Source organism: Dromiciops gliroides, chromosome 3, assembly GCF_019393635.1.
Source record: "Dromiciops gliroides isolate mDroGli1 chromosome 3, mDroGli1.pri, whole genome shotgun sequence".
In the NCBI taxonomy this organism is placed as follows: domain Eukaryota; kingdom Metazoa; phylum Chordata; class Mammalia; order Microbiotheria; family Microbiotheriidae; genus Dromiciops; species Dromiciops gliroides.
In genome coordinates, this window is record NC_057863.1 from 655,811,597 (window position 1) to 655,836,632 (window position 25,036).

General features: G+C 41.7%; 1 protein-coding gene across 9 annotated transcripts in view; it reads left to right on the forward strand.

The window, feature by feature from the left end:
- The window catches only part of LOC122751573 (zinc finger protein 883-like), a 62,787-nt gene extending 38,453 nt beyond the window's left edge, over positions 1-24,334 (forward strand). For all 9 annotated transcript variants that reach the window (XM_043998663.1, XM_043998665.1, XM_043998667.1 and 6 more), the window contains 3 exons: positions 13,154-13,280; positions 16,176-16,271; positions 21,173-24,334. In XM_043998663.1, coding sequence (XP_043854598.1) covers positions 13,154-13,280; positions 16,176-16,271; positions 21,173-23,094 — 2,145 coding nt within the window. In that variant the 3' untranslated portion in view covers positions 23,095-24,334. The remainder of the gene's footprint in view (positions 1-13,153; positions 13,281-16,175; positions 16,272-21,172) is intronic.
- The last annotated feature ends 702 nt before the right edge of the window (positions 24,335-25,036 follow it).

Genomic DNA, 25,036 nt, shown 5'->3' on the forward strand with positions numbered 1-25,036 from the left:
TTTCCCATCTCTTCTCTGGGGCCAGGCTTGGTGATTACAGTTCTTTGGAATTCACTTTATCATTCTTACCCTTTCCAGTGGTATGTTCATTATATGTTTTTTTCCTTGGTTCTGCTTACTTCACAAATCTTTCCACATTTCTCCGAATGATTCATATTTGTCATTTCTTAGACATATATAATTTATATTTTATTCATTTAAAAATATATTTATTTTCATCCATTCATTAAACCTGGGCTCAGTATGAAGATAAATGCTGTAAGCTAAAGAAGGATACCTTTCTTCCTCTTTGGAGGGGGAAAAAGGATACACAAAATCCTTTAACAAACATTAAGAGTTAAGCAAGACAAGTGTCCTCATTGGCTGTGTCTCAGTGGGTGGGTGCCCTGACTCTATCACTGCTCTGTGGGGAGGTGGGGAGCAGGCTTCACCTTGAGTTCTCTGGAATAATGGCTGATCATTGGGTTGATCAGAGTTCCCGAGTCTTTCCAAGTTGTTTGTTTTGATGATATGGTTGTCATCACACAAATTATTCTCCGGGTTCTTCTCACTTTACTCTGTATCAGTTTACACAAGTCTTCCCAGATTTCTCTGAAACCATACCCCTCATAGTTTCTTACAGCACAAGAGTATTCTGTCCCATTCAGACACTGTAATTTGTTTAGCCATTTCCTTCAGTGTCTAGTTGTTACCACAAAAAAGCTGCCGCCATTAACTTCTTTATTAAAAAAATTATATTTAATTTTTTCAATTACATGTAAAAACAAAATTTTAACATTCTTTTCAAAAATTTAATTACAAATTATCTCCTTCCCTTCCTCTCCCCTCTCCTTGAGAAGGTAAACATTTTGATTATACACATGCAGTCATGCAAAACATTTCCATATTAGGCACACCATTAACTTCTTTTTTTTTTTTTTGCAGGGCAGTGAGGGTTAAGTGACTTGCCCAGGTTACACAGCTAGTTAGTGTCAAGTGTCTGAGGTTCGATTTGAACTCAAGTCCTCCTGAATCCACTGTCAGTGCTTTATCCACTGCACCACGTAGTTGCCCCCCCTTTTTTTTTAAACAAACATTTATTTTATTTTTTCCAGTTACATGTAAGGGTAGTTTTCAATATTCATTTTCATAAGATTTAGAGTTCCAAATTTTTCTCCCTCCCCCCTCCACAAGACAGCAACCATTCTGATATAGGCTATGTATATGTACAATCCACAAGTGATCTTTTTATCAGTTCTTTCTATGGAATGGATAGTAAGCTTCCTCATTAGTACCTTGGGATTGTCTTGGATCATTGCACTGCTGAGAGTAGTTAAGTCATTCACAATTGCTCATTGAACAATACTGCTGTCACTATGCACAATGTCCTCCCAGTTCTGCTCACTTCACTATACATCAGTTCATATGAGTCTTTCTAGGTTTTTCTGGGATCATCCTGTTTGTCATTACAATTCCATTACAATCATATATGACCACAGCTTCTTCCATCATTGCTCGGTTGATGGACATTCCCTTGATTCCCAATTCTTAGCCACTACAAAGAGTAAATATTTTTTGTACAATTTTCCCCCCTTTTCTCTTTTTCATGATTACTGTTGTTAACTGTTTCCCTCCATCCTATTCCCTTCCCCATGATATTTATTATCTATCTTCTTTCACCCTATCCCTCTTCAAAAGGGATTTGCTTCTGTCTGTCCCCTCCCCCAGTCTGCCCTCCCTTCTTTTGCCCCTCTCTCTTTATCCCCTTCCCCTCCTATTTTCCTGTAGGGTTAGATAGATTACTCCACCCAATTGAGTGTGCATGTTAATCCCTCCTTGAGCCAATTCTGATGAGTGTTAGGCTCATACTGCCCAGATTAAATAGATTACTCCACCCAATTGGGTGTGTGTTAATCCTTACTTGAGCCAACTCTGACGAAATTAAGGTCTTTGAGCCCATTCTGATGAGTGTAAAGTTCATTTACTGCCCTGTTCCTCCCCCATCTCTTCCCCCACTCCATAAACCCTTTCCTGTTTCTTTCATGTGGGATTTCACCTCATGCTCCCTCTGCCCTTTCCCCTCCCCCAGTACATTCCTCTCAAGCCTCAATTTTACCCTAAATATGTCATCATGGAGCAGCTAGGTGACATAGTGGACAAAGCATCCACCCTGAATCCAGGGGGATCCCAGCCAAAACCTGACTTCAGACACAAGACAGTCGCCCACTGTACAACACCAGGTATGTCCCCCAGCTCCAATTTTTTATGGTTCTCTAGGGTCTTGTATTTGAAAGTCAAATTTGCCATTTAGTTCAGGTCTTTTCATCACAAATACCTGAAAGTCCTCTTTTTCATTAAAGTCCCATTTTAACCTATGAAAGATTATTTGATTATTATGAAAGATTATTTAACCTATGAAAGATTATTACCCAGTTTTGCTGGGTAGGTTCTTGGTTGTAATTCCAATTCCTTTGCCCTCTGGAATATCATATTCCATGCCCTTCGGTCCTTTAAAGTAGAAGCTGCTAGATCTTGTGCTATCCTGACTGGGGCTCCACAATACTTGAATTCTTTCTTTTTGGCAGCTTGTAATATTTTCTCCTTGACTTGGGAGCTCTGGAATTTGGCTATAGTATTCCTGGGAGTTTTCCTTTTGGGATCTCTTTCAGGAGTGATTGGTGGATTCTTTCAATTTCTATTTTACCTTCTGCTTCTAGAATATCAGGGCAGTTTTCCCTGACAATTTCTTGGAAGATGATGTCTGATGTGGGGCTGAATTTGGGGGTCAAATTGATCATGAGTTGCCCCAAAGGAATTACAAGACTCAGTGACTCAGTTTCCCAAGTTTTATTGCAATACTGTGGGTGACCACAGGGAGAGAACCAGAATAGTGGAAAGGTATCTCTCGAATAGTGAAAGAAAAGACAGTTCTATTTGTAGTATGGACAAATTGATTATCAGTCCCATTATAATAACCTCCACCTTGGGGAGGTACAGGAGAGGGCCTGTCCTACTCATTATAATATTCTCCACCTAGGGGTGTTACAAGGGAGGGCTTATCCTGGGGTCCTAAGCCAACCCCTGAGGCAGGCACCTTTCTCAGTGGAGGTGTGTTTTGGGGGTTTACACGTCATAAGGTGGATCTGGGGACAAGTTTGACCTCTTCTGTGCATGTTTCTTTCTGATTCCCGTGGCTGGTTTCGTAACATCTCCATTTTTCTTTTATTTCTAGTCTGAATTTCTCTAGGCTGTCATTTAGTCTAAGGTCATGATGGCCTCTCCCCCTCTGTTCCCGTTATGGGCACTGATTTCTGTGGGTAAGAGAACCTAGCATAAGTTATAACTGGAGTCTAACTCCCTTTTGGTGCTAATATCTGAATTAAAGCTTGGATCTTAGGTTTTTCTATTAACCCTTTTTTTAACCTCCTACATCATTCCCCCCTTTTCATATACCCTGGGAAAAAGGACAACAATCAGTTTTTTCTGTATCTGCTTCCTGCTGAGTAGGGGAAAGTAGGGGCCCACAGGGGTACATGAATGGAGGGACGTCTAGAGGTCTGAGTAAAAGCCCTTCCTGGCATGTCCTGGGGTTTGTATAGCAGTTATAAGAGATGTTACAAATGAAGTGATAAGATTACAAATACAAGGGCCTCAACACCCTGCCCAGATAATGGAATGTGGTGGATAATGAGATTTCACAGATACTCAGGGGCCCCCCTGGAGATTGGGAAGAGTGACTGACTGCCCGCTTACTAGGTTGTAAGCACAGCTGGCTGGTACTTAAGGGCACTTAAGAAGGTATTGTTCTTAGAAGCTAAAACCTTTGAACTTTACATCGAAACCACCTTCAGGTCCAGTGAACCAATGAATTTGAATGACTTCAAGCTAGCCAACCAGCTTGAAGAACCTCCCATTTCTGGGAACAACACAAAACACAAATGATTTACAAACAGACCAAGGGGCAACAGGGACCCTAATACTGAATAAATCTAAGAGTTCCATGAGAAGAAAAAAAACCAAACAACTGGATGAAGCAAGCAGTTGTGAACAGTTTCATCTATGCAGGTAAGCTCTGCATGGTAGCTCAACCTTCAAGGAGGTGTTCTGAATCATACAGACTCTGCCTCAGTCCAGGATCACATTTGCCAGAGTTCAAGCACTCTTCCAATTCTTGTAACCCAAATGCAGTAAAATCAGAAATTTATTCTATTATCAGTGTTAAATTTGTAAGCATAGCTTCATGTTCAAGTTACCCAACAAAAGGAATAATGAGGACAGCAGTTTTTCAGACCCACCAAAGAAAATCATCCCAGGTTCCTCCTCTGACATTAATATGAGAAGAGGTGATAGTATTCTTACTCTAGAATCCAAACAGCCCAAGATAACATATGGGCTTAAGCAGTTGGTAATTAACACTAAAGACTTATAATCTCCTCCTTGGTATGGGAAGGGGAGATACCTCGGGGCACAGTAGGGTGGAAAGGGGACCAGGGCTAAGGTGGACCAGTGAATGGATTTAGCAACTAATCTAGCAGCAAGGTCTGCCCTGTGATTCCCTTGTACTGTAGAGTTGATAGTTTGGTGCCCTTGGCAGTACATAACAGAGATCTCACTGGGCAGATTTATGATAAAACCTGAAATTCATAACTATGTTTTCTACTTATCATCCTCCCTCTCATCTATAATGGGGAAGAATTTCACTTTCTTCTAAACCCCAAAAATACCCAGTTAATTTAATCTTATCATAATACCGTGTAAGCATTAGCAGGCATAAGGCAAACCTGACTATTAATATACCTTGTTGTTTGACATAAAAAGTGAGCACACATTTAAACTGAAAACAGTAAGATCTCACATACTTGCATTGTGCTCATTTCTTCTGCTGACTACTTGCTCTGATTACAGAAATCTGCTATAAAAGAAAAAGCAGGGACGTGATTATAAGGCCAGGATAAAACATCCTTAGCTGTGTTTGATTTCAGGTAAAAGTTATAAGTGACCACCAGTCATACAATAACAGCCAAATTCAGGGATAGCCAGGTGGGGAAACATTTCCTGTTGAGTAGGTACACAATGAGCCAGAAGGAGCCTACCTCGGATTGAGTCCGAAATTGTCCTCTCAGCTTTTTCCCAGATACCTCCACCTGTAAGCAGCACATTCCCTCTTGTGGCATTGATTTGTGGCATTCTCTCCAGTACTTGGAATACTGGCTTAACCATCCAAACAATTATACCTGAATTCAAAACTCAAAACAACATAAATTACAGTCCCAAAATATTTTATCTTAAATAGCAAACCTCTACTCTTGAAATTTCAATGAGCAAAAAAAAGATTTACCAGGACACACACACATGTTGCTTGGTTTTTTTCTTTCCTCCTTCTTCTCAGGTTTAAACTTTATCCTGGTGTAAAGATCAATCATTAGAAATGACTTCTGTACAATTAGTAACCTTATAAATCCTCAGCAAAACCATTCCTTGTAACCAGCTCTTTTCTGGCAAGTTAACAAATTTTAAAAAGTCTCGAAGGCCTTTTTTCTGTGTAATGATTTACCAGTTTCCAATGCTTTCCTCTGTCTTAGAGGAAATAACTAATATACCTATTTTTGTTAAAACCATCAATTGCTTTGTTTTTAATTTTGACACACATACACCAATTTAAAAGTAACTTTAAAACTTTAACAGTACTCTTTGGTTTCTTCCAGAATTCACAAACCTTGAAATGACAGGTGAGCACTTAAAGTGGCAGTGCACCTTAAACATACTCCCCCTTTTTTCCCCAAGATTCCAAATTCTTTGAACAGTCAGTACAAAACAGCACAGCCTTCTTTCTACTTGTTTTTACCAATAATTTAAAATACTCTGGGCAGTTTCTTAAGATTTTCTAAACATTCTCTCACCCACCACTCCGTTCCCGTGCTGTGCAGCCAGCACCCAAGAAGGAGGCGGGGGAGGGGAGAGAGAAAGCGACCAGCCACGCATGTCAGAATTGACTAGACAACATTTTTCATTAAAACTCTTACACATTTCAAATAGTTCCTGATTTTTAACCGTTCCACTACAAAACCAGCTTTTACCATGTTCATCCAAGGCTATGAATGCCTAGCAAAGAAGTTACATCCCAATTCCAAATTCAAACTCTTAAGTAGACACACACCTGTACAGATATCCAGAAGTCAGAGACTTCCTTCCCCCACCTTCAGAGCCTGGCCATCGCTCTGAAAGGGTAGGGGGCACGACCAAAAATTTCCCACAGATTGTACAACACAATTACAACATTTGACAGACATAAAGGCATGAGACAACAAGCAGACCAGTAGCTGCATACAGACAAGCAAACAAACAGCCATAAGATATTACTTCTTCCTGACCAGCCCCCTCTAGTAGGGGATTAATCAGGAGGTCTGTTACCTTAAATCTTTCTCTTGCAAAGAAGTCATTTGTTTCTTTTCACCCATGTCCAATTTTTTCCCTTTTTTCCAAATTTGTAATGATATACCTCGGGGGCAGCTAGGTGGCGCAGTGGATAAAGCACCGGCCCTGAGTTCAAATCCAGCCTCAGACACTTGACACTTACTAGCTGTGTGACCCTGGGCAAGTCACTTAAACCCCATTGCCCCACCAAAAAAAAAAAAGGATCTACCTGAGGGGTCATGCAGAATGTTTTCTCTCCCTATCCCTTTAAAGTGGGTTGGGCTAAGACCGAACCTGAGAAAAATCCTACCTCAGACCTTGGAGGCACACCCAATGTGACTGAGGTTTCTGAGGCAACTGAGGAGAAAAACACAATGCATACTCCGTCTCGGGGAAACCAAGAGCCGAATCAGGGGGTTGCTGTGGCCAGACAGTATTGCAATAAAACACCACCCGTTTTCTTTTTCAGGTCAGTGCTATCAGACTTGTCCCAATTTGTAAAGTCATTTGTTTCTTTTTGGCTACATCCAATTTTCTCCTTATTCCCGTCTCCCAGTTTGTCAAAATTTCCTGACCTATCCATTACCTCCCGGAGGTTACCAACACCACACTTGCATCCACGTGGGTGTCCATTAAAACAGCAAAGAACCCAATCCAGGGTGTTCCCCAGACTGCTGGGTCTTGCCAACAGGGTGATTCCTTTCTTTCCTTTTCAGGAAAAAAATGAAATCCTTCAGGGTAAATCACTTGATCCCAATAACCCCACTTGCTTTGGTGAGCTGGTTACACTCCCAAATGAGACAAAATCTGAGTGTAGGAGTTAAAGGCAGATGCCAAACTTACCTTAACAAGGTCTCATCCCACTGAGTTTGGGACTTGAAGTCACAAGGGGCACCAAATGATGTGGGCTAGAATTTGGGGTCAAATTGATTGTGAGTTGTCCCAAAAGAATTACAAGACTCAGTGACTCAGTTTCCCAAGTTTTATTGCAATACTGTGATGACCACAGGGAGAGAACCAGAATAGTGGAAAGGTATCTCTCGAATAATGAAAGGAAAGACAGTTATATTTGTAGTATGGATAAATTGATTATGAGCCTCATTACAATAATCTCCATTTTGGGGAGGTACAGGGGAGGGCTTATCCTAATTTGGAGTTCCTGGGGTCCTAAGCTAACCCCCAAAGCAGGTACCTTTTTCAGTGGAGGTGTGTTTTTGTGGTTTACACGTCATAAGGTGAATTGGGGGACAAATTTGACCTCTTCTGTGCATGTTTCTTTCTGATTCCCGTGGCTGGTTTCGTAACATCTCCATTTTTCTTTTATTTCTAGTCTGAATTTCTCTAGGCTGTCATTTAGTCTAAGGTCATGATGGCCTCTCCCCCTCTGTTCCCGTTATGGGCACTGATTTCTATGGGTAAGAGAACCTAGCATAAGTTATAACTGGAGTCTAACTCCCTTTTGGTGCTAATATCTGAATTAAAGCTTGGATCTTAGGTTTTTCTTTTTTTTATTTAATTTAATTTAATTTTTCAGCAACGTTTATTTTATTTTCCATTTACATGTAAGGGTAGTTTTCAACATTCATTTTCATAAGATTTAGAGTTCCAAATTTTTCTCCCACCCTCCTTCCCTCCCTTTCCTCCCCCCTCCACAAGATCGCAATCAGGTTATTTATGCACAGTCCACAAGTGTTCTTTTTATCAGTTCTTTCTATGGGGGTGCATAGTAAGCTTCCTCATTAGTTCCTTGGGATTGTCTTGAATCATTGCACTGCTGAGAGTAGTTAAGTCATTCACAATTGCTCATTGAACAATACTACTGTCACTATGCACAATGTCCTCCCAGCTCTGCTCACTTCACTATACATCGATGTTCATTAGTCTTTCAAGGTTTTTTGGGGATCATCCTGTTTGTCATTTCCTGTAGCACAAGACCATTCCACTACAATTATATAGCACAGCTTTTTCCATTATTCCTCAATTGATGGACATTCCCTTGATTCTCAATTCTTAGCCACCACCAAGAGTTGCTATAAATATTTTTTGAACAATTTTCCCCCCTTTTCTCTTTTTCATGATTACTATTATTAACTGTTTCCCTTCCCCATGATATTTACTCTATTATCCATCTTCTTTCATCCTATCACTCTTCAAAAGGGATTTGCTTCTGTCTGTCCCCTCCCCCACTCTGCCCTTCCTTCTTTTGCCCCTCTCTCTTTATCCCCTTCCCCTCCTATTTTCCTGCAGGGTTAGAGAGATTACTCTGGCCAATTGAATGTGTACATTATTCTCTCCTTGAGCCAATTCTAATGAGACTGAGGTCTTTGAGCCAATTCTGATGAGTGTTAGGCTCATTTACTGCCCAGATTAAATAGATTACTCCACCCAGTTGGGTGTGTCTGTTAGTCCCTCCTTGAGGCAGCTCTGATGAGTTTAAGGTCTTTGAGCCTTTTCTGATGAGTGTAAAATTCATTTACTGCCCTGTTCCTCTCCCATCTCTTCCCCCACTCCATAAGCCTTTTCCTGTTTCTTTCATGTAGGATTTCACCTCTGCCCTTCCCCCTCCCCCAGTGAATTTCCTTCACCCCTCAATTTAAACCTAAAGATGTCATCACCTAGCTAAGTGACACAGTGGACAAAGCATCACCCCTGGACCCAGGGGGATCCCAGCCAAAACCTGACTTCAGACACAAGACAGTCGCCCACTGTACAACACCAGGTATGTCCCCCAGCTCCAATTTTTAATGGTTCTCTAGGGTCTTGTATTTAAAAGTCAAATTTGCCATTCAATTCAGGTCTTTTCATCACAAATATCTGAAAGTCTTCTTTTTCATTAAAGTCCCATTTTTTCCACTGGAAGATAATGCTGAGTTTTGCTGGGTAGGTGATTCTTGGTTGTAATCCCATTTCCTTTGCCCTATGGAATATCATATTCCATGCCCTCCGGTCCTTTAATGTAGAAGCTGCTAGATCTTGTGCTGTCCTAACTGGGGCTCCACAGTACTTGAATTCTTTCTTTTTGGCAGCTTGCAATATTTTCTCCTTGACCTGAGAGCTCTGGAATTTGACTATAATATTCCTAGGAGTTTTCCTTTTGGGATCTCTTTCTGGAGGTCATTGGTGGATTCTTTCAGTTTCTATTTTAGCTTCTTCTAGAATTTCAGGGCAGTTTTCCCAGAGAATATCTTGGAAGATGGTGTCTAAGCTCTTTCCTTGATCATGGTTTTCAGGTAGACCAATAATTTTCAAATTATCTCTCCTGGACTTATTTTCCAGGTCAGCAGTTTTTCCCAGAAGATATTTCACATTGCCCTCTATTTTTTTATTCATTTGGATTTGCTTTATTGTGTCTTGGTTTCTCATAAAGTCACTGGCTTCCATTTGTTCAATCCTAATTCTTAGGCAGTTATTTTCATCAGAGAGTTTTTGTACCTCCTTTTCCAGCTGTTGACTTTTTTCTCATGTCCTTCCTGCATAACCCTCATTTCTCCTTCCATTTTTTCTTCTACCTCTCTAACTTTATCTTCAAAGTCCTTTTTGGGCACCTCTATGGCCTGAGAGCAATTCGTATTTTTCTTGGAAGCTTTAGATATAGGGGCCCTGATGTTGACATCTTCCTCTGAGGGTGCCCCTTGGTCTTCCTTGTTACTGAAGAAACTTTCTATGGTCCTCACCTTTCTCTGTCGGCTCATCTTGTATTTCTTTTACTAGACTTTTAGCTCCTTAAAGTGGGGCACTGTTTCCAGGCTGCAGTATCCCAAGCTTAAGAAGTCCCAGGTGGTATGATTTAAGAAGGATCAGGTTTTTCACTCACCTGACCTGTTCCCTGGTCCTTAGATAACCCCAGACCAACTTGCTAATCAACCAGCTTTGTGTGTTGTGGTTGTCAGTTCCAATGAGCCTGTGCCCCTCCCCTACCTGGGCCATTGCTACTCAAGCCTACCTCCTGGTTCCCAGAAGGGGTAAAAAACTCAATTTCTTTTTTTTTTTTTGTGAGACAATTGGGGTTAAGTGACTTGCCCAAGGTCACACAGCTAATAAGTGTTAAGTTTCTGAGGCTGGATTTGAACTCAGGTGCTCCTGACTCCAGGGCCGGTGCTCTATCCACTGCACCACCTAGCTGTCCCGAAAAACTCAATTTCTGCTGTAGTCTCCCCCCTGCCAAGGGCTCAGCCCTCTCATCAGACTGTGAGCTTAGTTCCAGACGACACTGGTGCTTCAGCTGATTCAGAGACTCTGGGGGTCTCTTTCTCTGGTGAGGACTTCCTGGGACTGGATCTATGTCAGGGTGACTGTGGGGTTGGGCTCGACTCCTGTCTCAGCAGAGCAGCTCTCTCCTTCTGACCTTCCAAACTGTCCTTGGTTGGAAAATGATCTCAGCACATTCTTCTGTGGGTTTTGCTGCACCAGGAATTGTCCTATGGCATCATTTTACACACCATTAACTTCTTAAGCTATTTTCTTTAGCTTTATTTCTTTAGTTTTAGCTTTGGCTGTCATGACTTTCCCTTGCTTGGGATTCTGGAGTTAGGTAGATTTTTTTCTCATCTTGCTCTGCTAAGTTTTCCCCCCTTAATTTGCATATTTTCTTTTTCCTTGGAAATAAACTCTTCCTTTTTTGTCTGATCTTCTCCAGTAGAGTGTATGTTCTTTGAGGGCAGGGAGTGTCTCTTGCTTGTGTTTCTATTCTTGGTGCTGAGCACAGTGCTTGGCACATAGTAAGTGTTTAATACATTCTTTGACTTGATTAGAAAAAAATTTTTTTAAGTCTTGAGGATGTGGGAAAGGAAAGTATGAAGATATGGTGGCAGTGCTGGAAATAAGGGCACAGGAAATTAGGGGTTGGGTGAATTCTTAGATGGATAGAAGATGAAGTGCTGGATCATTACCCAGAAATACTGGGTGTTTCAAAGCTACCAAAAGGTATGAGTCTGCCTGTTTCCTCCCAGTCCCTCTAGCATTAGGTTTGATCATTTTGGTTTGTTTTTGTTACTTTAGTTGTAAGGTAGTACCTCATGTGTTAACTTTTTATTCCTTTAGTAATTGGTGATGCTGAATATTTTTCAAAGTATTTGTAGCTAGTAGGTAGAGCCAGGAAGACCAGGCTTCAGATCTGGCCTAAAGGACTCTGGGCAAGTTACTTAATTTATTTTATTTTATTTCTTTGGTGAGGCAATTGGGGTTAAGTGACTTGCCTAGGGTTACACAGGTAGTAAGTGTAAAGTGCTTGAGGCCGGATTTGAACTCAGGTCCTCCTGAATCTAGGGCCAATGCTCTATCCACTGCGCCACCTAGCTGCTCTCAGCTTTGTACTCTTTGTAGGTTTGACACATTGCTTGCTGACCTGCCCTTTTGGTCCAGGCAGAGTCAGTCTCTGTGGGATGGCCGTTCAAATACTGGAGACTCCCTCAAGTCTTCTTTTCTCTGGACTCAGCACCCGCTGCTCCTTCAGCCACTCCCTATTTGTCCCTTCACCACCCCATGCCTTCTGAATGATAATCAGTAACAACAGCTGACACTTGTGTGACGCTTGCTGTGTGTCAGGCTTTTACAAACGCTCTCTCATCTGATCCTCACGACACTGGGAGGTCAGTTGATATAGTTATCCCCATTTTACAGATGAGGAAACAGACAAAGAGAGGTGAAGTGACTTGCCCAGGGTCACTCAGCTAGTAAGTGTCTGAGACTGGATTTGACTCAGGCCTTCCTGACTCCAGGGCTGACTCTCCAGACACTGTGACACCTACTTGAAAGTCCTATGAATCTTCAATGGTCCACCAACCATAATCCCACCAGTGAATTATGATCTTCCCTTCTCCTGGAAGAAGGGGAGATGGGGAATCATGGGTACCTAGTATAAAGGGAGAAGTGGTTTGAGGTCACAGGCATTCATGTCTAGCAGTGAGATAAATCTCCCACGTAAATCTGTGGTTTATACTCTGCCTCCTGAGTGCTGTGCCTGGTATAGTAGAAGTGCGTAGTACGAGTCGATCACTTGTCCCCCAGACCTTGTGGTAAGTAATGCAGAGTGATTTATCTAATTAGAAAATAGTGTCAGTCGGGCAACATTTATTAAGCTCTGACTCTGTGCTCAGTCCCTTGCTCTGTTCTGGAAATGCAGAGAGAGGCAGAAGCATTGCTCCTTCTTTTCTGGGCTAGTTCTTGAGTGGAGTACAATACAGACTACTCTGTTCTGCACTGAAGTGAAATGAAGCATGTGCAGGTTGTTTGGCTGTTCACAGAATGACTTGGTCATAGCAGAAGAATATTCAGTGAGGCAATACGTTGAGGACATCTCCGGTTGACTTAGCTGCTGCTGAGTTGCATGTGGTCTTTCAGCCAAGTATCACAGCTGCCCGGAGCTATTTTGTCATCCCGAGGGAAAAGCCATGAGTTGAATCTTGAAAGAAGCCAGAGAAGCTAAGAGGCAGAGGTGAGGAAGGAGAATGCTCCAGATGTGAGAGACAGCCACTGCAGAGGCACAGAGATGAGTGTTGTATGGGAGGTCCGATGATGACGGCAGGAGAGCTGTAGGGAAGGGAGAGGACTGGAAAGGTGGGAAGGGGCCCAGCTGTGCAAAGCTGTAAAAGCCCAACATTTCATCCTGAAGGCAAGAAGGGCTGGGACGCTGAGTAGGAGAACATGGGTGACATGGCTAACCTACAGAAGGAGGCTGAGGCTGGATGTGAGGGCTTCACGTTTTCCCACCTCCGATTTCAGCCCTCCATGTGGTGTGCCACCGACATGTTTGCTCTTTCAGCAACCTGTGACATTCCAGGATGTGACTGTGGACTTCACCCAGAAGGAGTGGAGGTGCTTGGAGCCGGCTCAGAAGGACCTGTACCGGGAAGTGACACTGGAGAACTATCAGAACTTTGTCTTCCTTGGTAAGGACGGCTTGCCCCTGGGAGCTGGCATCTGACCATTGGAGAGTTAATGGTGAGGTGCCTACTATGTGCAGGGCACTGTGCTAGGTGCGGGGGAGGCAAAGACTCTTCAAGGAGTTTCTATTGGACTTGGGGGACACAACACATATGAAGATAAGTAAATACAAAATTACATAAATTCGAGGGAAATGGGCACCACCAACAGCAGGCATCCAACAAGGCTGCTTGTAGTAGGTCAAACCCAAGCTATGCTTTGCAGGGATCTAGAGACTCTAAGAGGTGGCAGAGGTGAAGAGAGAGCAACTTTGAGACATGGGGGATGTGGAAATAGGAGGGTGGGGAATGTTATGTCCAGGGCACAACTAGCCCAGTTTGAATTGGCACAGAAAGTGCTGGAAGGAAGGGTGTATCATGAAATAAATAAGTGCAAAAAGAAGTCTGGGTGGGAGCCATATTGGGCAGGGCTGGGAATTTTGTGTTTTAGACTTAGAGGCAAGAAGATTTTTGCCTATGGAGTCATATTCTGAGGGCCCCAGGGCAGACAATGTGGCATCTCTGACACTTTCTGCGTAAGGGAGCGCTGTGTCAGACCGGACCTGTGTTTCAGGGATATCAGTTTGACAGCTGCATGGAGGGTGGATCTGGCGCACCCTGCATTAGATCCAGCAGCCTCTGGGTCAGTGGTCAGCATGCCACTCTTTTCTATTCAGCTCATATCTTCAGACAAAGAGCTTCTATATGGGAGGTCCGTGGTACGAGGCATGACATGTCATACAGTGCAGTGGCTTGCCCTTAGGAGGTCCAGGTTCTAATCCTGACTGCCTCTTTTCTAGCTGTATGACACGTCTGGAAGCTCAGCTGTCTAGTCTGCAACATAAAAGGGGTGGCCTAGCTCAAGCTACTCCAAGGTCCTTTTCAGTTCCCAATTCACTCATTCGGAGCCTGACCAAAATATTTAGCAACTAATAGTCACGTTGAGTCAAGAAGCTTTTATCAAGTGCCTACTGTGTGCCAGGAACTGTGCCAAGTACAGGGGGCACAAAGAAGGGCACAGATAGTCCCTGGTCTCAAGGCACTCATGGCCTAATGGGGGAGACCACGTGCCAGCCACTGGGTACAAATAAGGCACGAGAAATTGGGAGTGACTTCAGAAAGAGGACTCCCTTTAGTTCAGTTTTGTTTTCTTTTTAAAAACAATGATCTGTATTTATTTATTTATTTTGAAGCACCGAGACTTTATCATTTTTGTTGTTATTATTGTTACTGTTCAGTTCCAAATTCTCTCCCTCCTCTTATCCCCTCCCCCACCTAATGAGAAGGCAAGAAAAACAAAACAAGGATGTGTGGTCATGCAAAACACTTTGCTAGAGAGAAAGGAGAGAGAGAAGGGAGAGGAGAGAGAGGAAAGAGAAGGGAGTGAAGGGAGAGAGAAAGAGAGAGAAGAGAGAAAGAGAGGAGAGAGAAGGGAGAGGAGAGAGAGAGAAGAAAGAGAAGGGAGAGAGAGGGGAGAGAGGAGAGAAAGAGAGGAGAAAGAGGAAAGAGAGTAGAGAGAGAGAGAGAAGAGAGAGGAGGGGGAGGGTAAGAGGAGAGAGAGAGAGGAAATCAGAGGCAGAGGCAGAGACAGAGACAGAAAGACTGTGTTATGGGTGAGGAATTGCCGGGAGGCAATGTAGAAATTGTGATTTCTGGACTTGCTCCTGCAATGATAATCCCTCCTGCTGTAGTCTTTAGTTTTGAGGATAACCTGACAGTAGGTCAGTGATTCTGCATTTCCATTGAATCTCTCTTAGCCAACATTAAAATGTAGGGAGCCTCTTTCTTTCTGGATAGTGGCATTCTAAAGTCTGTAGGATGTCTGGAATGCTTAGGTCTGGTTTGATTTGCTGAATGGGGGTATTAAAGTGGACAAATTCCTCCATTTCTCAGTACCAGGAGTCTCTGTGTTGGTGCTGCATTCTATTTTGTCTTTTTATTTCCAGAGCCTGGCATAGTACCTGAACATACATAGGAGGCCCTTAAGAAATGGAGTTTGAATTGGGTTTCCAAGTGAAAGGTTCTCCCTTAAAATCTCAGCAGCCCCTGCATGCATTCTGGGGATGGGCCAAATTGACCTCTGGGATGTTCCCTAGGCACAGTACCCCATTTCCCACCTCTGTGCCTTTGTACAGTCTGTCCCCCGTGCTTAGAATGCACTTTGGTCACCTCTGTCCCTTAGAATCTCCATAGCGTTTCTTTCAAAGGTCAACTCAGATGCCACCTCCTACAGCCACTAGTGCCTCTCTCCCTAAGTTATCTTGTGTTTACTTTCCATGCGCTTATAAATATGCATGTTAAATGTAAGCTGCCTGGAGGCAGGCCCTGTCCTGTATCCCTAGTACCTTGTACAGTGCCTCACTCAAAATGGGCTCTTAACAAGTGCTTTATGGGTTGATTGATTGAATATTCCAATACACATCCTAGAGATATGAAAGGTTCATATTCTCTTGGCTGGGGTTGGACCAAAATGGATTAGTTTTACTTGACCCTCAGTTCTCCATGTGGTCTATTCGCTGTACTTCCTGGGAACACCGAGTGGAATGTTCTTCAGAAGTCCTTTCTTACCACCCCCTGGGGCTTCCTAGCATGCCATCTTTTCCCTAAGCAAAAGAATTTGATTCAATACCGTTCAGTAAACATTTATTAAGTACTTAGTATGTGCTGGGCACTGTGCTGAGCACTGGAGATACAAAAAGAAGCAAAAGACAGCCCCTGCCCTAAAGGAGCTCACAGTCTAATGGGAGACAAGCAAATATACACATGGCAAACGATGTGCAGGAAAAATAAGATGGGATTACCAGAGGGAAGGTTCCAGAAAGGACTCTATCTTCAGGGCTTCCTGTTTCTTTCCCTGAGCAGGGCTCCCAGTTCCCAAACTAGATGCGATTGCCCACTTGGAGACAGATGAAATCTCGCAGCTTCGGAAGAGAGACATCCCCAGATGCACTTCTGTAGGTAAGTGATGGAAGACCAGCAGAAGGGAGTTCCTGAAAGTGTTAGCCAAGGACATTCCTGGTATCTCTCCCGTTAGAGTTTCCTTCAGTCTTAGAGAAAGAGTGGTTCCTTCTTCCCCCCCCCTAACCCTAATGCAACCGCCTGAACAGATTAACAGAAGCTCAGAGTTGGAAGAGGCCATCAGAAGCCATTTGGCCCAACTCATACCGGAGTAAGTATTCCCTCTACAACATGCTCTCTTACCTTGAGAACATGGGTTCCTGACCTTTTCTGTGGCATGGATGCATTTGGCTGTCTGGTGTTGCCTATGAATCCTCTTCTCAGAATATAAAATACAATACTTATGGTTACAGAGGAAATTAATTACATTAGAATCCAGTTATCAAACTATTATTATTTTTTTTCTGATAAAAGTATTTTATTTTTTTCCAGATACATGTGAAAATAGTTCTCAACATTTGTTTTTACAAGCTTCAAACTTTTTTTTTTTTGTGAGGCAATTGGGGTTAAGTGACTTGCACAGGGTCACAAAGCTAGTAAGTGTTAAGTGTCTGAGGCCGGATTGGAACTCAGGTCCTCCTGAATCCAGGGCTGGTGCTCTATCAACTGCGCCACCCAGCTGCCCCTAAACTCTTATTTTTTAAAACAAAAAACTGAGCTCACAAACTTCACCTTGTATAACATATAAACTTTTTGGCTTTTCAAGCCCTTCAACAGCTGGCCTCGACCTAGATTTCCAGTCCCATTATCCATTACACACTCCTTGAACGCTGTGGTCTTCCTTCTTCACACCCAGAGTTCAATCACTTTTCTCTACACCTTTGCCCTGCCTCACCCCACTTCCCTCCACCCCATATCTGTAATGCATTCCTTATTCACCTGTCTCTTAAAATCCCATTTCCTTCAGAAGTCTGTTCAGGCCTGTCCTATAGGAAGATCCCTTCGTATATGGAAGGTAAATGGGAGAGAGTAGAAACTTGAGTCAGGGAGACCAATTTGAAAGTTTTTGCAAAGATCTAGATGATGGTGATGGGTGTCTGCATTAGGCAGAGGAGAAAAAGGGAAGTATAGGAGAGATGCTGTGAAGGTAGAGAAGACTTGGCAACTGATTAAGTATGTGATACATGGCAGAGTACAGAGTTAGGGGTGATTCCAATGCTTTGGACCCAGGCAACTACTTGTGTCTTGGAAAGAAATCAGGAAGTTCAGAAGAGGGTTGGATTTAATGGGGGAAAATGACATATTCCAAATAGAACTCTTCCTCTCCCCCTAAATTCATGCCCCCCCCCACTCCTTTTCCAGTCAATACTTCCCTATCTCAGTCCAAGGTCTCCCAGGTTTGCTACCTCAGCATTATCCTTGCCTTCTCACTCTTCACCCATGCATGTAATCAGTCGCCAAATCTCCCTTCTCTCATGGCCACCACGCTAGCTCAGGGCCTCAGCTCTTCTCACCTAGACTACTACACTGGGGCCATTGCTCTCTCCCCATTCCACATCCTTGCCTTGACTTTCCTTAAGCTTTGGTCTGACCATGTCCCTTCCCCTCTTGGTCAGCTCCAAGGGCTTTTAGAGCTCTTTATGATCTTGCCCCGGCCTGCCTTTCCAAACTCGTTATACCTCCCACCCTCCCCCACACTCTGCTGTTGAGTCAAAGTGGCCTTTTTGCTGTTCCTTACTCGGGGCACTCCATTTCCTATCAAAAGATAATATTTGTAAAGCATGTAGCACCGAGCCTGACACATAGTAGGTGCTTAATCAATGCTTGTTCCCTTTCTTTCCCCTATCTACATGCCCTCACACCGGCCATCCCCCATCCTTCTTAAATGTCATATCAAGCCAAATCAGCCAACATTTATTCAGCATGGCGCTGTGCTAAGTGTTGGAGATACACAGACAAAAAATAGTCTGTGCTTTCAAGGAGTCCATAGTCTGACTGGGGGAGACAACACGCAGACAACTATGTACATTCAGGATATTGAATTGAATTCGATATATTCAATGTTCTGATAACAAATCTCCAGTCAATACATTACAGATCAATCAGAGATCATCTATAGAAGGAAGGCACTAAAATGAAGGAGGACTGGGGAACATGAGACTGGGTGAGACTGGAAGGAAGCCAGGGATACCACAAAGTGAAGATGAGGGAGAGAGTTTCAGGCATGAGGGACAGCAAGTGAAAATGTTTAGAATGAGGATATAGAGTATCTTATTCAAGGGACAGTGAATAGATAAGTACCATTGGATCACAAGGTATACCCATTGTTCCAGCCGGTTGAGGTTTTGTTTTTGTTTTTTTTTTGGTGAGGCAATTGGGGTTAAGTGCCCAGGGTCACACAGCTAGTAAATGTCAAGTGTCTGAGGCTGGATTTGAACTCAGGTCCTCCTGACTCCAGGGCTGGTGCTCTATCCACTGCATCACCTAGCTGCCCCACCCGTTGAGTTTTACAAAATGTTTTTGATTCATCTATTTAGTATATTAAGTGTTCCAAATACATTTGTTTCTACCAGCTAACTATGATTTTATCAAATGTCTTGATAAAAACATAGAGCAGGAGATGGCCAACTATAAAATCTAACACACACTACTAGAAGACTCCCTATAGGTTGAGGACATCTCTTTATTTGTGACTCTTTCTGTCTCTGTAAGCTTCATGTAGGAGGTGGGGCTTGAGCTGAGGCTGGAAGGAAGAAAGGGATTTTGAGGTGCAGATTAGAGAGGAGAGCATTTCAGTCTTGGGGGGCGGGGAGGGAACATGAAAAGAGGAGATCAAGTGCCATGCTTGAGGAATGGGTAAAATACTTTCATCATTTTGACCACAAAGATTTCTTGAAGGATCTTGCCAGACGATTGGCCAAATTCTAGATACTGGCTGCCTTCGGCACCTCCTCATCTATCAACTCAGAAATCTTATTAATGATTAGTTTTGCCAATGTGTTCCTATTGAATCCATACTTTTTTTCTCCCCTAAGATCCCACAAAACATCCATTTTATAATAGTTTCCTGAATTTTACCATAGATAGCTTCAGGCTGACCCATCTGTAGCTTCTACCACCTGTTTCCTATTTTTCACTATGCAGAAATTTTACAAAAGATTGCCTATGGTGGTTCTCTGATGATATGAATAAATTCTTTCCACACCCTGGAGTATTATGCATTTAATCCTGGATAGTTTTGCTGTTACTTTATTCTTACCTTTTTTTGTCTTCAGTCTTCCTTTGAAAATGTTTTTTCTATCTTTTCAAAACTGACCATTCTCTGTGTGTGTGTGTGTGGGGGGGGTGTATGTTTTAAAACTTAATCAGGGCAGCTGGATGGCACAGTGGACAGAGCACCGGCACTGGAGTCAGGAGTACCTGAGTTCAAATCTGGCCTCAGACACCTAACACTTATTAGCTGTGTGACCCTGGGCAAGTCACTTAACCCCAACTGCCTCACTAAAAAACCCCCAAAAAAACAAAAAAACTTAATCAACAAGTATTTATCAAATAATGAATATGTGCCAAACACTATGCTAGATTTTGGGGTTACAAAGACGAAAGTCAAACAGTTTTTACCCTCAAAGAACTTACATTTTGATGGAGGGGACAACATTCACATAAATAGGCATATCCCATACAAAAAAAGTGTAAGGTACAAACAAAACCTATGTAGCCAAGATTAAAAGAAAAGTAGAAAACTGGAAAAAAAAATTACAGCGAATTTCTCTGATAAAGGTGTCATTTCTCAAATACGTAGAGAACAGATTCAAATTTATAAGACTATGAGTCATTCCCCAAGTGATAAATGACAAAAGATATGAACAGGCAGTTTTGAGATGAAGAAATTCAAGTTATCTCTAGTCATCTGAAAAAAAATGCTCTGAATCACTCTAGATCCGAGAAGTGCAAATTAATACAACTCTGAGGCACCACCTCACACCTATCAGATTGGCTAATATAACAGAAAAGGAAAATGACAAATGTTGGAGAAGATGTGGTAAAATTGGGGACACATGCTCTTTTGGTGGACTTTTAAACTCATTTAAGCATTCTGGAGAGCAGTTTGGAACTATGCCCACAGGGCTATAAAACCATCCATAGCTTTTGACCCAGCAACACTCCTGCTAGGTCTTTTCCCAAAGACACTTTTTTAAAAAGGAAAAGGACCTATATATATAAAGATAGTTATAGCAAGTCTTCTTGTGGTGGCAAAGAATTGGAAATTGAGAAGATGCCCATCAGTTGGGGAATACTGTTGTGCTATAAGAAATGATGACCAGGATGCTCTAAGAAAAACCTGGAAAGACTTTACATGAATTATGCAAAATGAAGTGAGCAGAAACGGGAGAACATTGTACACAGAAACAGCAATATTATACAAAGATCAACTGTGAATGACTTAGCTATTCTCAGCAATACAGTGATCCAAGACAATTCCGAAGGAGTTAGGTGAAAAATGTTATCCACTTCCAGAGAAAGAACTGATGAGTCTGAATGCAGATTAAAGAATACTATTTTTCACTTTTATCTTTTTTGTGTGTGTTTGTTTTGGTCTGTGTTTTCTTTCAGAACATGACTAATATGGAAATGTTTTGCTTCAGTACACATGCATAAGTTATATCAAATTGCCTTCTCAATGAGGGGAAAAGGGAGGGATGGAGAGGAGAGAATTTGAAATTCAGTATCTTACAAAGTGAATGTTAAAAACTTTTTTACATGTAAATAGAAAAAATATATTTAATTTTAAAAAGGAACAAGGTAACATTGATGGGGAAGGCACTAGCTGGGAAAACCAGGAAAAGACCTCATGAAGAAGACCTCCTTCAGGAGAAATGAAATCTAGATCTTATAAAATAATTTCTTTTTTCCCTGAGTACAGAGATCAATGAATTTTGACAAATTTTTCTTTCTTTCAGCTTCCTTTACTCAGAAGGCAATATGTAAATCCAAGAAGTCAATTCCAAAGGAGGATATTTCTATGAGAGGGTCATCCAAGAAGAGATTCACAAAGGGTGATCCCCGCCATCCCAAGTTTGAAAAAACTCAGGACCATGATGTCAGTCTAGCCAGGCAAAAGGGCAATACAAAGAGACAGCACCGGCAATCAGCAGCCACTCACAGAAAACCTATTAATGAGTCAAGTGTTCGTGAATTTAAAGGAAAGTTCAGTCAAAAAGGGAAGTTCAGTCAAGCATCAGTTCTTCTGAAACAGGCAGATCCAGTAAGAAAACGTCTCCATAAATATAAAGGTAAAAAAAGTTTTGAACAGGATTCAGAACTAAATAAATATAGTAAACGCTCCTTAGGGAAGACACGTTCCAAGAAGTGCAGAGAGCCCTTCAGTTACCATTCAGACCTTATTCAATACCACAAAGCACATTCTAGAGAGAAACCCTATAAATGTAATGAATGTGGGAAAGCTTTTAGCCAGAAAGGGAACCTTAATACACATAAGATAATTCATACTGGCCGGAAACCTTTTGAGTATAAGCATTGTAAGAAAACTTTTTGCAACAATTCAAGCCTTATTCTGCATCAAAGGAGTCATACTGGTGAGAGGCCCTTTGCTTGCAAAGTATGTAAAAAAGCTTTTAGCCAGAAGAGGTGCCTTAGGCAACATGTTCGAATCCACACTGGAGTGAAACCCTTTAAATGTAAGGAATGTGGAAAAAAATTCATCAATAATTACCACCTGACTCGACATCAAAGCATTCATACTAGAGAGAGACCTTATGTGTGTGATGAATGTGGAAAAGCCTTCAGCCAGCAGGAGTACCTTAAGAAACATCACAGAATCCACATTGGAGAGAAACGCTTTGAATGTAATGAATGTGGTAAAGCCTTCAGTGACAATCACCACCTAACTCGACATTATAGTATTCATTCTCAAGAGAAGCCTTATGTATGCAATAAATGTGGGCGAGCATTCCCTAACAGTTCCCGCCTTGTCGAGCATCAGAGAAACCATGCTCGAGGGAAACCCTATAAATGTGGTGACTGTGGCAAGGACTTCAGGCACAAATCATTTCTTGCACAACACCAGAGGGTTCATACTGGAGAGAAACCCTTTCAGTGTAATGAGTGTAAGAAAGCTTTCAGCCAGAGGGGAGATCTTAATAAACATAAAAAGATTCATGCTAGAGCGAAAGATTGCCAGTGTCATGAATGTGGGAAAAGTTTCAGTCACAAAAAATACCTGGCTGAACATCTGGAAAGTCATTCTAGAAGGAAACCCTATAAATGTAATGAATGTGACAAAGCCTTCACCAGGAAGAAGTACCTTACTGAACATCAAATAACTCATTCACAAAAGAAACTTTATAGCTGTAAGGAATGTGGGAAAAACTTCAGGCAAAAGAAATTTTATATTAATCATAAGAGACTTCTTCATTCTGAAGTAAAACCTCGTGAATGTAGTGAATGTGGGAAGGTTTTTACTAATATTGTTTCCTTTAATGACCATCAGAAAATTCATGTGAAAGAGAAACCCTTTCGATGTGATGAATGTGGAAAAACGTACGGCAACAATTACTGCCTTACTCAACATCAAAAAACTCATTCTGGAGAGAAATCCTATGTATGTAATGAATGTGGGAAAGCTTTCATTCTGAAGGGAGACTTGAATAAGCATAAGAGAATTCATACTGGAGAGAAACCTTTTAAATGTAGTGAATGTGGGCAAGCTTTCAACCGGAGTGGAAACTTTAAGCAACATCAGAGAATTCATACAGGAGAGAAACCTTTTGAATGTGATGAATGTGGAAAGACCTTCAGGCAGAGGCAAAATTTAAATGCACACAAGAAAACTCATACTCGTGAAAAACACAGTGAAATATAATAATCTTTGGAAAATTGTTAGCTTGATGAAACATTCTAGGAATATCAGAGAATTTGTGCTGGAGAGAATCCCTATAAATGCATTGAATGTTGAAAGCCTTCAACCTGTGTTTCTCCTGAGAAAGGATGAAAGAATTCATATTGCAGCAAAACTATGAATATAATTGACCATGATTGTAGTTTGTGCCCCATCAGAGATCTGATCCTAGAAATTAACTGTCAGAGATATTATCATATAGGAGAAGCATCATAAAGACTTATAAATTGTTAAGTTCTAGAGTCAAGATCTCAAATTTTGTAACAAACTATAAAATTGTTTTGGTATTTTTAAGAGAGAAAAATAACTATGCTCCTTTGTACACCCCCTTCCCCATGATGTACATGTTAGCTGCCATTTGGTGACAACTGGGTGGCATAAGTTTAGGATCTGAAGTAGCACCTAAACTATAAGAGCTCAGAATTGGTTTAATAAAACATTTAGGTAGTGGTTCACTTTCATGGCCTTTTAGAACCAAGGACCAAAAAGATGGAAGGCACTAACTTAAAATAACTTTCTTGCCTTGGCTGGATTATCCTTAATATAGAGACTGCCTATATCTCTTGAGGTGTAAATTAATTACCTCTGGATTGGATAGTTCCAGGAAATATTAATTGTAGTGGGATAGAGTCATAGCATAGGTCAGTCAATCCGAGCTAGAAGATTCCATGAAGATCACTTAGCTAACTCAGTCTGGGTCACAGAATCTCAGAGTTGAAAGGGACCTTAGACACCAATTGGTCTAAGGTCTAAGTAACACTTGGACATGAATCCTTACTATATCATATATGATGTCTATATTTTGAAAAATAATTTTATTTATTTATTTAATTTTTTTGATGTGAGAAAATTATTACCAGGGGCCCCCTTGCTGAGAGAGCCTGGCTGACCGTGACTTAAGGTCAGGTAGTTACCTCACAAAGCCTTGTTCATGCCAGAGGATCTGAACTCTGACCTCACGATTCATGGACCGCCATGGAAGTCACGTCAATCAATGGACTTGAATGCTACCAGCCAATTAGCTAGGAGCAGTGTGTGAGGACTGCCTCTCTTCCAGACCTGCAGGGAGCTTCTGCGCTCACAGGCACAGGATCTTTCTATTTGTGGCCTGGGACTCGTGGGGGAAGGCAGCTTTTTCTTCTCTCCCGTAGATCCTAGGTAGGCTTTCCTATCTTTCTGAACTTCATGTGTTCTCTCTTTACTCTTTAATAAATGCTTAATGCACAAAAACTGGTGCTAAAGCTTCTAATTTATAAGTAAACCCTAGCTAGCTTTCCCTACACTTGGGACAAAGATAGTCACCACACATTTAGTTTTACTCATTCATTACATTGACATTTAAAAGTTTTCTTTAGTTCCAAATTATTCCTCCCCACCTTCCCCTACCTAACAAGAAGGTAAAAAAAACCAAAACAAACTGATTACAAATATTTATAGTCATGCAAAATAAAATTTAATATTAGCCATGTTTAAAAAAACAAACAAAACCAAAAGCAAGAAAAAGAGAAAAAAATGCTTCAATCTGCACTCTGAGTCTATCAGAGTTGGAGAGTGTGTTTTATCAGCAGTCCTTGGGAATTGTGGTGGGTCATTGTGTACAATATAGATTTGCATCCCACTTTTGGATAGCTCTAATTATTAGGAAATTTTTTCCTTATTTCAAGTCTAAATTTACTTCTTTGCAATTCCCACCCAGTGTTACTAATTCTGTCCTTGAGGGCCAAGATGTCTTCCTTCCTCCTAATATCATCCCTTTGCATATTTGAAGATAGCTGTTATCTCCCCACTAAATTTCTTTCTCCTTTCCAATCATTCTCAGTTCCTTTAGGAGATCTTCATATGGTGTGATCTTGAAGTCCTTCACTGTCTTGGCTGCCTTCTGGACACTTTATCAGCCTCCTTCCTA